This window comes from Otolemur garnettii, unplaced genomic scaffold, assembly GCF_000181295.1.
Source record: "Otolemur garnettii isolate 467f Iridium unplaced genomic scaffold, OtoGar3 scaffold00011, whole genome shotgun sequence".
Lineage (NCBI taxonomy): Eukaryota > Metazoa > Chordata > Mammalia > Primates > Galagidae > Otolemur > Otolemur garnettii.
Window position 1 is genome coordinate 1,935,453 of NW_003852406.1, and position 16,602 is coordinate 1,952,054.

A 16,602-nucleotide genomic window follows, 5' to 3' on the forward strand; every position below is an offset into this window, starting at 1 on the left:
CAAAAGGAAGGCCCTGTATGTAAAAAGACTTTATGAACAATTATGCTGTCAACCTTTAAAAGTTTTAAGCCTGCCCAGAAATTCCTCACTATTCCTCTGTCTCCTCCTCTAATTAATCTTGTTATTTGTTATGCACCAGCATTGGAGATAATAAAGTTTCTTGTTCTGTGTAATTTGTTTGGCTAATAATACTGCATATACACTTTCTCTGTATATTGCTTTTGATTGTGTGTATTACAGCCACTTGATAATTTAAACTTCACCAGCATTTATAAGGGGAAATGATCCAGCTTCTAGTAACTTGATTTACAAATTAGTTTCTGGAAATTAAACTTAGTAAATTTTAAGCTACTGGCTACAAGAACTTGCCAACCTAGGAAAACCAGCCCTATTAATGAGCATGTTGCTGTGGTTATTTTATTAAGTTGCTGAAGTTCTGTTACATCAGTTCTATCACTCATTTTGTGCAGCAAAATGAGTATATCAGCAGGCTTACCATGATGAGTTAAAAAGGTTGCAGATGTCCCTGCTCCATTACGGCAGTAAAGGACATACGTAATGCAACAAGTCCTTATTTTATTGCCATCTGCCTTTTGGTAGTGGGTGGGGGAGGGACTCTGTAAAAGATAGGACTGTGGCAAGTAAGGATGATCATAACTGCTGAAATACTAGCTTGGTTGGGAGGGAGAGATGGAGAAAAGACTAGACAGTAAAATGTTGGCTCTTAAAACAGCTTAATCCTACCACCTCTCCTGTGTCTCATCTCTGCTTTGCCTTCTCAAATAGCTTGTAGCAGCAGTCCCGTGAGTAGATAGATAACTAATTGCATGTGCAATGGAAAATAACTACTCTTAGGGGGAGGGGGAACACAGTGCACAATAAACTGGCTGGTTGTGATTACCTCCAGATAAAAATGCAGGGAAGATAAATGCAGAAAAAATCTGAGGTTTACAAACTAAAAACCACACCCTGTTGGATTAGAAGGATCATCTTGTGGAGAAAAACCTGGACTATGTAACTGACTCGGGTGGTTTGATGATCTTAAGAATAGGCAGTAAGCTAAGAGAGAACCAAAATCAGTGTTTATATTTACAGAAGACAGAATGCTGTAACATTTTAACACTCCTTTTAGCTGTGCAAAATCACTTACAGTTCTTTCGATTGTTACATTTACCACAAACTGGAACCAGACTACACTGAAATTTGGGTTCCACTTACTAGCTCAGTAGCTAGGTAAATTACTTAATCTCTGTGGTTCAGGTTCTAAACGGAAATGGGTATAACTGGATGTACTTTACAAATTAGGATTAAATGAAGAGGTGTGTGTTTTCATTAAAGGAACTAAAGGAGTCCTGGGGAAATCTAATACTGATTTTGCAACAGGGAGAGGAAATGAGGAATGGGGATAGGAAATTTTAAAAAGCTTATAAATGGTGTGATTTGGGAGAGTTCTTCAGGTATATTACATACCATGTATCATTAATGTTTGTTTAAATTACATATCCTACATTGACTGCCTCAGGCCACAGATTTATATGGCTCATGCTTCTAATTTTAATTTTTAAATTAGAAAGCAACATCTCAATATAGAGATGGCAACTAAAAAATCCAGATGTTCCTTTTTTTTTTTTTAAACAAAAGTGGAAGACCTGGCTGCCCTTGACCTGAATGGCAAAAAGCATCTGATTTACATTTGGATGGGGAACAGTCAGTTTGCAGGTTCCCTGGTGTCGTCTCCCCAACACAGAGGTTGAGTAGGATTTACCACTTGCCACTGGGCTTGTACCATTGTTTTTTCTTGTGCCTGGACAGTTGTGTTACCTGTCTGGCCTCTTGATATTTGAGTTCCCTCCCTTAGTGGAGACTTAAAAGGTGTCTCCAAGTTCTTTGTGTTCTGCCTTACCTATTACCTTTCCGACTTCAGTAGCTGTTAGAGTTGGTGATGGTTTTGGAAATGAGTAAAGAATTAATGGGAATGGGAACTACTTAGACTGACATTTTTGCTTAAGGCCCTAAAATACTGAGGTGTGTCAATAAAAGCTGTTGCTTGGATTTTAAAACAGGGAATATATAGAAACTCCTATAACTTTCCAAAAAAGTTTTCCTCACCCCAAATATGGTAATTTTTAAAACCTATAAGCATTGGGTATTTGCTATTTCATTTCTGCCTTTGAGGGTCTGTGAAACATTTTCTAGAAGTTAATTGTTATATTCTTAATTTCTGTGACTGAAGATAAAAGTGAACTATCTGACTCATAAATGCAGTCATCTATGAATATATCCATAAACTTGAACCTGTTTATGTTTTCAGACCAAAAGATATCTTAGTAGTGGGAGTGGAGGGTGGGGGAGGCATTGGTCTGTTTTTGTATTTATCTTAAAACTTCTAGGGGTAACTTTCCTTAAGGAGTTAATTCATAAAAATCTTTCTTGCTGCTACATTCATCAGGTCTCTCTTCTCTGCTGCCTTCGTCCCTTTCAGTTGTCCTTTTCACGGAACACATACAGGTTGAGTTGGCACCTACCCTAGGCCATATCTTTCCCCATATCCCCCAGTCATTTCACCCAGGCGTACAGAAGAACTCAAAATAATTACTAAAAATCAGTCTTTGGATCTGAGATCCGTGATGTCCTAACTTCAGTCCTTCCTTGAGTAGAACTCCATTCCACCCCCAGTGCAGAAAAGATGTGTGTTCCTTTCACAGCACATGATTGCTGTAGCTGCTGGTAGAGAAAGCCATCCACTGGCCCTACTCTATTCTGCCTGAAAGATTATGGGGGTGTAGTGATACCATCTCTAACTGCTATGCCCCGAAAAGGGGCAGTATCAGGGAAAGAGAGGCTGAGAACAAACCACGTCCCACCACATACATCATTATAACCCTATTCTTCATTAATTTCCCATTCACTTCAGGCACACTATGGAAAGGACCATTTTAAAAATGATTACAAAAGGTTATCATCATGATGGCTCCAGCTTTGCTTACTCTTCTTCCCTTATAAACTCTGAGGTAATTCAAGGACTCCTCTACCCAGGGAGATCTCATAATTGAAAGCATTATGCCTGCGTGGTGCCATCCACGTAGGTAAAAACTAGAAACAAATTTTACATCTATGTCTGGAGGTCAAAGCATCTGAATGACTGAATATTCTACCTCGCACCTAGGTGTGTTGCATGTTCTAAGTGAGGCCCAAAATATTACACCATTATTATGCCAGTGTTATCACTGTCTTGGATAATCTATTGGGATCCAACTAAACCGGAATTATTTTAAACTGTTCCATATTAAGCATCATCCCCCCAAGTGTTTTATGCTACTGCATAAAAAATATATTTTTTTCTGGTTTTGAATTTAGAAAATAAAACAGCCCTCAAAACCTGTACTTATAATTTTCTAATTCTGTATTTTATAATATACTTTCTCTGCCAAGTACTGAGAACATGAAAAGGTCTCTGAGAAGGAATGTTGGAGTAAAAAATAATAATAGATACCATGTGACCAGCACTTGCTAAGCAACGTAGATCCATCCTCTCATTTAATTCTTGAAATACCCCTGTGAGGCACTGTTAAATCCACTCTCTCAGAAACCCTATATATAGGTACTATAATCCTCATTTCACTGATGAGGAAAACTGAAGCTCACCGTGGTAGGGTAACTTGCTAGTAAGTGGCAAAGCCAGCTTTTCAACCCATATGTAATCTCAAAGCCTTTTCGTGTATTTAAGTGCACATTAAACCTTTCCTGAGGCCTTGATTAATAGTACTGTATGTAATAAAATCTTAAATACATGCATATGAAGAACCTTGAACCATCACATACAGACAAAGAGAAAAATCAGACTCTAACACATAAAAATAACCGGATAAAGGAATGTAGTTGAAAAAGTGGAAAGAAATCAGTGCCCTGTCTCAGGTAACTATTAGCCCAATGCCTGTATCTTTTACATTCGCTTCAGCAATGCTGTTCTTTGAGAAACAAGGTTCACGATGAAAGGTGAAAAGGTTCACATCATATTATTATAAATTGTCAAGGAAGAAAAAGTTGTTTATACAGTAATATTTTAGCTTCTTAACTGCAAGAGTTGGAAGAAAATGTTTTCTGCTTACATTCCAGTGAGCTAGAACATTAACCCTGATATCACCTTGTCATTTTGTCCCTCCTCTGCACCCCGCTCAACACACAGTCTGTCAGTTCTGCTAATGGAGTGGCTTTCCCTTGGGGGAGGGTTGGTGGGACTAACCAAGGGACAGCTCAGGGATACGAGTTGCCAGATGGTATTCACTATGTTATTTGCACCACAGTTTTTTAATACAAAGCCAACTAGTTAGCAGTAAGTGTATAGGTGGTTAAATGCCTCAGTGATGGGTTAGAAATGCTGCTGTTCTATTATTGTTATGCATAAACCTTGAGCAAATTTTTTCCCTTGGGCCTTATTAAATTGTAGGCATACTCTGAAACTTTATTCTCTTTATTATCCCCAGACTTCTCTAGAAAAAGCAATGATATGTTAAAACTATACACGACATTCATCATCTTACCTGTTGGTTGTCAAGATTCATCAATACAAGGCTGCATGTTGAGATGGTCAGTTTTATGTTCATTCCCGAAAACTGAAGATTACTTTTGCCAAGGACTGTTGATAGGCACTTAACTGGAGGCTTTAAAAATAAAGTTTAAAAAACACTGTTATGAGTTTTGTTACAGGAATGTTAATGTTTTTTAAATGTTAAAAATGGGTCAAAGCCCATACTCTTCCTTTCTGTTTTACTTAAATGAGATGGAATGATTTTTTTTGTTTAATAAAAAACTTTAAAAAAATTTTAACAGAGCAGATTCTTCAGTAAGTGGTAACATTTGGGCCCTCAGCTTTTCTCATACATTTCCTCTTCTGTAAGTGCTGGGACTGGGGAAATGCTTCATGTAAACAAATTCCTATGAAAACGGAAAAAGTTGATAATCCACTGAAGTCAATGCCACTGAAGGCTTTGGTGAGCAATTTCCAACCAAGTAATTGCTTCCTTCCCCAAAGCCATCCCTGTTCCTCCCTCACCCTTTCCTCCCTAGAATTAAAAAAGCCCCTCTACCAGCCTGATCTTTACCCTCAGACAACCACGATGGCTGAAATTCTATCATCAGCTACTCTTTAAGGTTAAATCATTATTTTTGGAAGGTCCCTCCCTGTTGTTAAAATGAACAAATATTACTAAGAAAAGGTTAGCCCATTCCACACTAGCTCATTAATAAAGGTGGCTTACCAAAATTTACTAATGGAAATTTAGAAGATCCTAGGGAAAGGGACATGTTTGGATGAAAGTTGAAATTCTGGACTAAGCATTTCTCAAGAAGTAGGGTCTGGGTGAGGTGAAGAATCACAAATGTAGGGGGTGCCCAAGAATTACAAAGAAAAGCAGTGGGGTCATAAGTGGGGGAAAAGTACCATCAGAGGATTGAAAAATTGGGCTTTTTGTCAGGCAGACAGAAGTGTCACTTAATAGCTGAATGTTCCTAGACAAAGAACCTTCCTAAGACTCAATATCCTTTCATATAAAAAGTGGGAAAAAACAGTAGCCGCTTCACAAGGGCTGTTACCAAAAGTAAATTAGCCCAGTGTTTGGCCGGCTACATGAGACTTGTTATTATCAATATTATTATTATTACTGTTATTGTGGTCCTTTTCAACGCTAAGATTCTAAAAAGTTGTTTGAGAGACTATTTATTTGTTTATATATTTATTTTAGAGACAGGGTCTTACTCTGTCACCCAGGCTGGAATGCAGTGGCACAATCACAGCTCACTGCGACCTCAAACTCCAGGCTCAAGTAATCCTCCTGTCTCAGCCTACCAAGTAACTGGAACTACAGGCACTCATGACTACACCTGGATAATTTTTTTTAATTTTTTTGTAGTGTCCAGGTCTTGCTACATTGCACAGTCTGGTCTGGAACTCCTGGCCTTAAGCAATCATCCCACCTCATTCTCACAAAATGCTGGGACTATAGGCATGAGCCATTGTGCCCTGTGGAGAGATTTAAATACTGTGATGGATCGTATGACATGGATTAGGTCTTGAAATCCTCTGCTGGAAAGTGGGCCAGTTGAGGGTGGAAAATAAGTGATTCTTCAGCATATGGACTAATACTTTGAGGCAACTGATGCAAATATAATTTGTTTCTCTCATAGTTTTGCTTATTTATACATGTATTAACCTCCTTCGATTTATTATGGAACTACACCAAACTGTTAAAAATGCATTATTGAAATTGAATGTATGGTTTTATTTTCAATGCCAAGCACAACCTAGAATGTAGTACAAACAATATATCTAAGGAACCTCAAACACTCTAGGTATCACCCTGTTGTAAGGTTGACTCTTCGTCTACTTTCTCTGCTCTTCACACGATTCTTGGCAAGACAAGCCACACAATTCAGGAGTTTTGTATTCTCCACAGTGACTGTATTTAATGGCAAGTCACTCATTTATTTTCTACAGTTTCTTTTCCATGCTGGTTTTAAAAAATTATCATTAAATACCAATTAAATAGTTAAACTATCTCTAATTGAAAAGCACTTTGTCATTGTGAAGAACTCTTGCATATATAATCTTAATTTTGTCCTCACAATAACCTTAACCTCTGGAGAAATGCCCTAAAGGCATTTATTGTTTAGGAGATAAAGTCTTTCATTCCATTATTACGAATGACCTAACATTTAAAGGACCCTGAGAATAGAAAGCACAGCACAGTGGAAAGCTCACAGACTGGCCATGAGGCAACTTGTGTTCAAGTCCTAGGTGGGTCACTAATCAGTGAGGGTTGGGGGGGGGGACTTAGGAAACTCCTAGAGGCCCTCTCAGTGTTTTTATTTACAAAGAAGGAATAGTAACATCACTTCCACCCTTCCACCTCCAGCCATGAGAGATCTTAGAAGAATTGAATTCAGGAATAAAGTGTATAGAAATGCATAGTGTACAGTGAAGTGCTAACAAACCGTAATGATTACAATGACTACTTTCTAAATGACTTATGCTACAGGATTTCTCCTTTGAGGAAGAGGGAGGGGAGAAACCACAGGCCTGGCCTTTGGGAAAGGTCATGACAGGTGTGGTAGAGGAAGGTCACAGAAAGAAGAGACTGAGGAGGGGATACTTCCCAACTTTTACTAAAGAGTGGAGGCAGGCAGGAGAGAGGTGCGTATCCACACTTTACAAATGAGAACACTCTTCGATAGGTAGACATTAATTGGCCAGAGCTGAGTCTAATTTATTGGTACTGACATGCCAGAATGGCTCTTCTGACTCCATACCACACAGACTCTCAGGAACCTCCTGTTTTTTTGGTTATTCATTAACTTTTAGACTTCAAAACTCATGGGATATCGCACAATCCTAAGCACTCCAAACTGCCTACAGTACAACAGCCCACAGGCCTACTGGAATCAAATGAACATCCTGATCATATTCAACTGGCCTTAAATAGTTTTTGGCTCCCTAATCTCAAGGGAGATGCTAGGGAGAGAGATAGATAACATCTGGTTAAGAGTGTGGACCCCAGAGCCAGACTGCCCGGGTGTGGCCTGGCTCCTCCTCACATTGACTGGTCATTGGGCAAGTTAACCCCTCAGGTACCCAGCTTTCTCATCTGTGAAACAGGAACAGATAATAGGACCAATGTCTAGGATTTTTGTGATGATTAATAAAGTACAAAAACAACAAAGAACAAAGTACCAAAATTTGTAGGATACAGTGAATGATAAGAGGGAAATTTATAGCTACAAATTTACAGCTTTATATTAAAAAAATGAGGAGATTAGAAATAAAAAACCTAACTCAGGAAACAGAAAAAGAATGCACCTAAACCCAAAGCTAGAAGAAGGAAGGAAATAATAAAGATTAGAGCAGACATAAAGAAAAAGAGAATAGAAAAACAATAGAGAAAGTCAATTAAACCAAAAGTTGATTCTTCAAAAGATTAACAAAACTAACAAACCTGTAGCTGAATGGACTGAGAAAAAAAAAGAGAGACAGAAGACTAACATTACCACAGCCAGACATGGAAACGGGGACATTTTTTCTGTACAAGGGTACTTTCTGGATATATGCTAGCCAGGTTTGTTTTGTTTTATTTGGGGGTGTGGAATCCCCATTCCTGAAATGAGAAATCTTAAATGAATGAGCCTGTTTGTTGAGAACATTCTGTTGAAGCGTCCCATTCACAGAGATTACGGGAAGGAAGAGGCTAGAGGCTGCTTCGGAGTCATGGGCTCTGCCAAAGAAGCTTGTAATAGGGTGTCCATTATAGAACTCAATGGCCATTTTTCAGAATTTTCTGTACCATGTGGCTCCTCTGAGTCACTCTGGTGACACTGGGCTCAGTTCTATATAAATGATAGAGAATGATGACCAAAAAATGAGGCAGGGTGGTATAGAAATAGAGGACTAATCTGCGGCTCTGAAGACCCGGCCTACAGCTAGCTGGCTCTGATCTCAAAGCAAATACCATGTCTTCTGTTGGACTCAGTTTAGTAGCTGGCAAATGAGAGGGTTGGACCAGAAGATCTCTAAAAATCCCTTCCTTTTTAAATGGTCTACATTTCTGTGATGTATATAGATATTTTAAGAGCCTTTGCACCTCTGCTTTGCACTTTTTAAGCACCTTTAGGTGCAAACGCTCTTAAAACATTCCACGGTTAATAGCTTACAATAATACCAGCTACCATTAATGTAAAAAGCTTAATATATGCCAGACACTGTTATTCAGTTTGTAGATACCACTTCATTTAATTCTCACATAACTCTATAATGTAAGTGCTGCTTTCTCCCACTTTACAGATGAGAAAACCAAAGATTCAAAAGGTGAAGTGATTTGTCCAAGATCACACTGTTAGGAGGTGGCAGGGACAATATTTCAATCTACTCTATCCAATATCCCAACTGTTAGTTTCTTTCAGTATGGAAAGCTTCTCTTCTCATGTGTCACTACCTCACCTAACCACTATCCATACTTACATTTGAAAATAGGCTAGAAAATCTAAACAGTCTAAAATGTTAGAATGTGCAATACATTCTACACTTTACAAATATTGAAATTGGAAAACATCAAACCAGTCATCTGGTTCCATTCTCTAACTTGACAGGACCAAGAGCAGAGACTCAAAGAGATGAGGTCTGGTGCTCAAAGGTAAGAAGGCACCCGTTGCTTCTGACCTCAAAGCCCAGGCTCTTTCTCCACCTGCCACTTGAAGCATCACGATGTCAGACAGTGTCAGGCAACTCAGAGAAGTTTGAGGGACAAGAGCAACTTTGTGTGCAGCTCAGAGATCATCTCACAAAGCCCAGGCTGGACTCAGGGTCATATGGTGGCATGAATGCCCAATTATTTTGATACTATCTTTGCCATAGTTAGGGAACTGTAAAACAAGAAAACCACAACAAGGCGGCACCTGTGGCTCAAAGGAGTAGGGAACCAGCCCCATATGCTGGAGGTAGCAGGTTCAAATCCAGCCCCAGCCACAAAACTGCAAAAAAAAGAGAAAACCACATCAATATTTACCTTTCTCTTTTTAATGGCTCCATTTGCCCCAGGGACAGCTTCACACAGGCGACTTATTGCTTCCCTACAAAACAGAAACCATAAAAAGACTTAGCATGCTATCTACACACAATAAGTGTTCAAGAAATGTTAGAAATTCTCATGCCCAGAATGTGTGCACACATAATGATGAGTCTTACATAACCTGACAGCCCCATAGGAGAAAACAATCTGCTTACTCCTTCTGCAGCTCAAACCCGGGGAAACCCAGCAACACGCTAATACTGAAAAATTGCTTTACAACAAGTCTCATCTTCCTTGGATTTTCAGATTTGACATTTTTGTGTGCTGTGATTTTTCAGCAGAAAGGAGGGGCAGACTTTTGTTGTCTGGGAATATTCTCGGTTCTACCTTTAGCAACACCCTCTCTGCAGTGTGATGAATAAAATCTTCATAGTATCTCAGCACTAAAGACTATTAAATACAAGAGAACTTGACACTGGAGGAGGTTTAAAAGGATGGGGAGAACATTGAACTTCCAGGTAATCTCAAATGGAGCCTTATTGACTAAGTTACTGCTACAAGCCATTGAGCTTTCATGTAATTTCACAGAAGAAAAGAAAATCAATATCAAATTTCCTCCTTTGCTTATTTTTCTGCTCTTACTATATATTGCACTTCCTGAGAGAAAGGCACCACTAAAATAAGCAGTTGCTCCTTAATGGAAGTGGTGAAGGAACCGGCGCCCTCCTCTCCAGAAATGCAGTTATAACTAAAAGCTTTTGTCTCTGGGATTCTCAGCACTCATAACAGCCCAAGCTTTCACTCTGTGTAATCTGAACCTGAGCCTTGTGCTTTTCAACACATATTAAACTTTTCACAAGGCAAATGGAAATCTCCAAGCTCCTTCTCAGATCCCCCAGAGATCCGTGTTTAAATTAATAACTAGATTCCTATGCACACACAAACACATACACTCAACACTGTATTATAGCTTTATATATACATGTATTTTATTTTGTAATATTTTCTATGAGTTTTTTTAATTACTGACAGAATGGAGAAGTCAGAAAGAGAAATGAAGACCCATTAAAAAAAAAACCAAAACTATAGCTATGATATCTTGCAATGCACAGCAATGTTTTACTAGAAGATACTTTGGGAAAATAAGCATAATTCCCAAAGATTCTAGGCCACATTTGGGACTTAGAAATGTTTGAGCTGAGATCTTTTTTTTGCCTGTGTAAATGAAAACTCTTCTCCAAAGCATTACCTTGTCTGATTAATGACCTGCGACCAAAGGACAGGACGGATCTTTGGTTTAACATGTCTTCTCAGGATTTCATATTTGTTGTTTCTCTAGAATTCCAACCTTTGTTCTTTGGAGTCAAATAAAATGATAACTCAGATGCTCTTGTTTGGTTTGTTGATTGATGTTTTGAATCATCTTAATGATTATTCAGTAATTGTTAAGACACACATAATTAATTCAAATTGGCTGCTGATGCTATCAAAATAACTAGTCCAGGCACCTCAGTGTTTTGATAGTATTTAATACAGAGGTATTATTTAAAAAAAAAAAAGTGGATCCTTCACTCCAGGAAGCCCTCTGAGTGTTTTAGTCTAAAAATCTTCCTGGAAATGGTTTGAAATAAAAGTACAAACAAAGATCGGCATTGGTAAGTATAATAACAATTATTACTAGAATTTTTTTAATGGTTGATTTTTATTTATTTATTTGTTTTTGGTTTTTTGGCCAGGGCTGGGTTTGAACCCACCACTTCCGGTATATGGGGCCAGCGCCCTACTCCTTGAGCCATAGGCACCACCCTATTATTAGAATTTTTAAATGGCTTTTTTTTATATAGTACCCTGTAATTTTACAAAGTGTTTCCCAGGCATTGTTTGCTTGATTCTCATACCCTTCGTCAATGACTACTAACAAAAAGTAACACAGTGAATTTAAATAGAACGGAATACTTCAGAGCATGAAAACTTCTCAGGAAGGTTTTAAAAAGATGAACTTACCTGGCAGAGTTGGGATGGGAAATCCCAGACAGAAGGGAGAACATAGGCGAAGATACCAAAGCAAAAAGTATCATGGCATGAGGGGCAAAAAGGTATAACTGCTTTGATATAGCAGAGCAAGAGTAAGTCCCGAGATGAGATTAGAGCCTAAAAACTTTCTTTCCCCCCCCCTTCAGTTTTTGGCTGGGGCTTGAACCCACCACCCCTGGTATATGGGGCCAGTGCCCTACTCCTTGAGCCACAGGTGCTGCCTTAGCCTAAAAACTTTCTTTCCCTTCTTTATTTCTATCTAAAAGCTAGGCTTCCATCCAGCCTAGCTTTTAACTCCTCCATCTTTATAACCACTAAATCCAGATTTAATTTTCAGTTTTTTTGGTAGATACACCTATTTCTAGTCCCAAAAGTTTCATAAAGAAAAACAGTCTGGACCAGGTTTAGCACTGCTTTCCCATTCAGAATCCCTGCTTTTAGGATGACACACCTTGGTGTGGAAAGGAGCCCTGGTTTTAATGAAAGAGCAGCTCCTTTTCTTGAGCACTCTATGGTCAGACCCAGAAGTATTCATCTTGGGTGCATCATTTCATTTGGTCATAACAAGTCATTTCAAGGTGCTGTTTTACCCCTATTTTACAAATGAGAAAACTAAAGTTCAAAGAATTTAAATAACTGCCTCCAAGTAAGTCAGTTGATAGTGGGAGAGACAGAATGCAAATCCAGTTCTGACTTCAAAACACATAAGCACCAGGGAGGAATCATTTGCCGGTGGATGTAAAGTAGGGCGTCCTGGGCTCTAGGGACCAGCAGCACACATGGGCTGTCCTTCCCTCGCTCTCTCCCCCATCACAATGAAGGGCTACTTTTTGGCCAATCCTTATGTTAGGTAGGTAGTTAGGAATCAGGTGCTCCTGGGAAGGAAGACAAGGCTGGGGCCTCCAGGCCTCCATCTTAGTGCCTCCCACTTTAACGTTGTCCAAAGTGATTGCTCAAACCTGGGGAGGAGGGACCATCCTACCAACGTACTAATCAAAATTAGTGAGCCAATTACAAAAGGATAAAGAAGATTAGCTAGCCTAACAACAGGTGCAGTGGAGTCTTGGAGGTGACCTAGAACAGTCTTAAGGCTAATTATCACGTGGTCCACAGCTGCACTCCTCATGGGCTCTCAGAGAGGCTCACAGGAGGTTCACAGGTTTGCAGTAAAAGTCTGGTTCCAAGGTGACCTCTGAATCATGAGGCGGGCCCAACCCAGGTATAAAAGAGAACCTCTGGGCCATAACCTTTGCCTCTTTGCCTTTCCTGTGTCATGACAATGGGGGTTGGGGGGCGCCGCTATTCCCTGTCTATGACAAAGGTATCTTGCTCTGTAAGCCTATATCTTGCTTTCACTCTGTAAACCTATCTTTCTCTTCCTCAATAAACTTTGTTTCACGTTTGCCTTACTTTGGGGTGTCTGGTCATTTTTCGACCTAGAGCACTCTGAGAATGAAGGACCCAGGCAGCTGCACGAGACCCTGACATTTTAGTAGACAGGCAGCCACCTTGAAACTAAGTTGTGTATAAAATCCAAAAGTTGGGCTTTCCTTGCTAAAACTTTACTTGCTCTTTTCAATTATTTTGGTGACTACTTTCAACCACAAGCACTCTGCTCTAACCCTTATACCACCATGGCTGGGGTCAACTGCCAAAGGAAAGGGCAGAGTGGCAGGGTCAGCTCTGGGAAAGGCTCACTTGGTCCCCTTCTCATCCCTTTGCTTTCAATACCTTGGCTGTTACCCAAAGCCTGGCAATATGTCTGCAGGGACAAGCTTGCACGTGTGTGCACTCACTCACCCAGAGCTTTAAAGTCAGGTGAGGCACCTTAGACTTCACAAAGCCTGAAAATCTCTTGATATCCAACTCTGCTCAAAAGAAAAAAGGGGTAAATTTGTGCTTATGAACTTGCTTTTGGATTTGAGACTTTAAAATTAGTCTTTCTCCAATAAAAGCCCTATTTGCACAAGCCTTTCTGTTCAATTTTAGAGGGTCCATCCCCCCACCCCAATCCCCCAGAAAACATTCAGGGGACCTCTTAGGAATCACAGATCTGAGGTTAAGGATAACGTCTTTTAAATAACCACTTTAAAATAACCTCTCAAAGTCTGCTTTCTTTGCTGATATCAGTGTTAACAAATCTCCTGAAATCTCAGCCAGGGACAACAGATACATGCCTGCATTTTGTTGCTTTTCTTCACAAAGATCTTTTTCTTCCCCTACTACTGAGACCAAGAAATTAACTGTAACATTTTCAAGAACAAATAGTACTTTCAGTGCTTTCTGGGAGTCTCAGCCACACCCTCTGGCCTAAAGCGGTTGACTTTACAAATGCCGAGGAAAAACAAAACAGAGTTGAGAGCGAGTTCTCCCATCCTCCCAAGCAGCTGCATTCCTGCAGAACCCTTTTGGAGCTGACTGTCCATGAGACTTTCTCCAGCTAGCGAACATTTGGCAAGTGTCCTCTCTTACAGGAGCAGAATTTTTGGACTTAAAATGGCTAGAGATTTCCATCCTGGGAGCCTGTACTAGAAAGAAGGAGAACGAGACCCAGAGCACCAACAGTGGCCACTTTGTTTATTGTTTCGCCACATGAGAGGGGAGAAGTGGGCTGATGTAAGAGAAGGAGAATGCAGTTGAAGATTTGCTTTAAAGCATCTAAACCCTGCCTACACCATAAGACCGAAAAAAGATATTTTGTCTGCCTTAACAGAGCCCAAACTAATCGTCCAAACAAAGCCACCTTTCTTTACTAGCCCTCCCCGCCACAGTACTTAAATTATAATTTTTCTGTGGCTTTAACCCTTCAACAGTTAGAACTCTGGAAGCCACGTTGCCTAACTTGAGCTCTCTCTCTCTCTCTCTCTCTTTAAAATTTGGAAGGCAATATCACAATCTAAGACAAAGGGGAACATCAAATGGGGGAGGGGCTGTGCGGCAGATTTTTTTTTTTTCTAGTGAATGTCAAAATGCAGTTCTTCAGTAAATAGGAAAGCCAGCAATGTGCAACGTGAAACCAGGCAAAGGGCCCCACATCTCCCCACGCTCACCCCCCAACACACAAGTCACGTGTGTAGCCACACACACACACACACACACACACACAGAGTGAAGTAGTTTCAGTTTTGTCCAGGCAAACAGAAACAAGAATAAAATTTTAATCACAGCAAGAGCCTTTCTAAAATAAAAGTCAAAGATACTGAGGCTAAACAAATTTACCTGCATTTCCCAAAGGACTTTCATTTACTTTTCATCTCCACCATGAACGCTTAAAGCAATCAGTTAACAAAGTCTAAGGGACAAACTGTCACCTGAGTATCTCCAAAAGGCTTCGTATTATGAATGAAGAGACTCATGAGTGATTCAGACTCCACATCAGTGTGGTATTATGTTGTTCCGATTGTGTAGTACCATCTATTTTGGAAATCTTTGCCTTTGGGACATCAAGGCTCAGTGATCTATGAGTTCAATTTTGTTCAGCTTGGTGAAATTAAAGACATCCAAGAATTTGTGAAAGCCCTCAGACAGGGCACTTTAGAACATGAGCCTGCCTCCGTGATGATAAGCACACAATGAATGCAGTCAATGCCAGTAAATCAGTTGAAAACAGAAAGCTTCAAACTCCCTTTATGCTATTATCAAGGGGCATCACCCATGCACTCCAGGAGGGTAGACTTGGCTGGTAAAGTATATCCTTTCATTTTAAAAGCAGACACCTTAGGTCCCAGGTTGGTCAAATAAAACCTTTCAGCACTGCCCACAGAATTTACCCCTACCCTGATTTAGCACACCACTCTGTTCACCTGAATTATATTTAAAATCTGATTCTAAAGTACATTTGCTATCTGACCCAGCTCAGCAGTCACAGGACGTGAGTTGTTCTGTCTACTCTGTAATTCTGCCCTTTGGCTCTCATGCAAATGTGAACGCATTAATTACACTGGACAGAAGAGAAAGACCATCCTGTCTGAGTATCACATCTCCCCCACAAGTTTCCATAATTAACAGAAATTAAATGCTGATTTTCTCCTGTCTCCACGATGATTTCCTATAATAGGATCAAGTATCTCAAAATTTAAACACCTACACCCACACACTGACAGCTTCTAGACTTTGAAAGTAGTTAAAACTTGCAAAAATGACAATAGAGAAACAGAGTTGGTTTCATACAAAATACACTGGAATTTTTAAATCTAAAAGCTTGTCCTCCTTTACGCAGGGATAAGATGGGCTTCTTTCAAATGACCCTGCTTTAAACAAAATACTATGAAAGTGTGTCTTTAGAGTTAAAGAGTGTCCTGGTACAGGACACTTAAGAGTAAAAACTCTTAAGTTTGGTCACTTAAGAGTCACTTAAGAGTAAAAACTCATTTTCTAAACTTATTTTTAAATTTGCTTTTTATTTGTATATATTCATGGGGTACAAGTGCAATTTTTCTACATTGATATATTGCATTGCAGTGAAGTCAGAACCTTCAGCGCCTCCATCACTGAAGCAATGCACCCAACGTTGTATCCACCAAGCAACCTCCCATCATTCTCCCCTTCCCCCTACCTCTCTCTGTGAGACTCTATTGTCTGTCATTCCACACTCTGTTTCCAGGTATACACTTTATTTAGCTATTTAGCTCCCACTTGTAAGTCAGAACATGGGAGTATTTGTTTTTCCCATGTCTGAGTTGTTTCACTTAAAAAAAAATGGCCTCCAGTTCCATCCATGTTGCTGTGAAAAACATGATTTCATTGTTTATTATGACTGAATAGTATTCCATTGTGTACAGATACCGCATTTTCTCTATCCAGGCCTCTATTGATGGACACTCACGTTGATTTTGTACCTTTGCTATTATGAATAGTGTGGTGATAAATGTAAGAGTACGGGTATCTTTTTTACATATTGATTTCTTTTCCTTGGGGTAGATACCCCGTAATGAGATTGCTGGGTCATCTGACAGTCCAATTTTTACTTATTTGAGAAATCTCCATACTGTTTTCCATGAAGACTGCACTAATT

The 16,602-nt window shown here is 39.6% G+C and overlaps 1 protein-coding gene across 1 annotated transcript in view; it reads right to left on the bottom strand.

Annotated features, from left to right (window-relative positions):
* SHC4 (SHC adaptor protein 4) overlaps positions 1 to 16,602 on the bottom strand; it is a 123,050-nt gene that overhangs the window by 55,502 nt on the left and 50,946 nt on the right. The window contains exons 3-4 of the mRNA XM_003784340.2: positions 9,552 to 9,615; positions 4,542 to 4,661 (exon numbers count right to left, since the gene is read on the bottom strand). Of these exons, the coding sequence (XP_003784388.1) occupies positions 4,542 to 4,661; positions 9,552 to 9,615 (184 nt within the window). The remainder of the gene's footprint in view (positions 1 to 4,541; positions 4,662 to 9,551; positions 9,616 to 16,602) is intronic.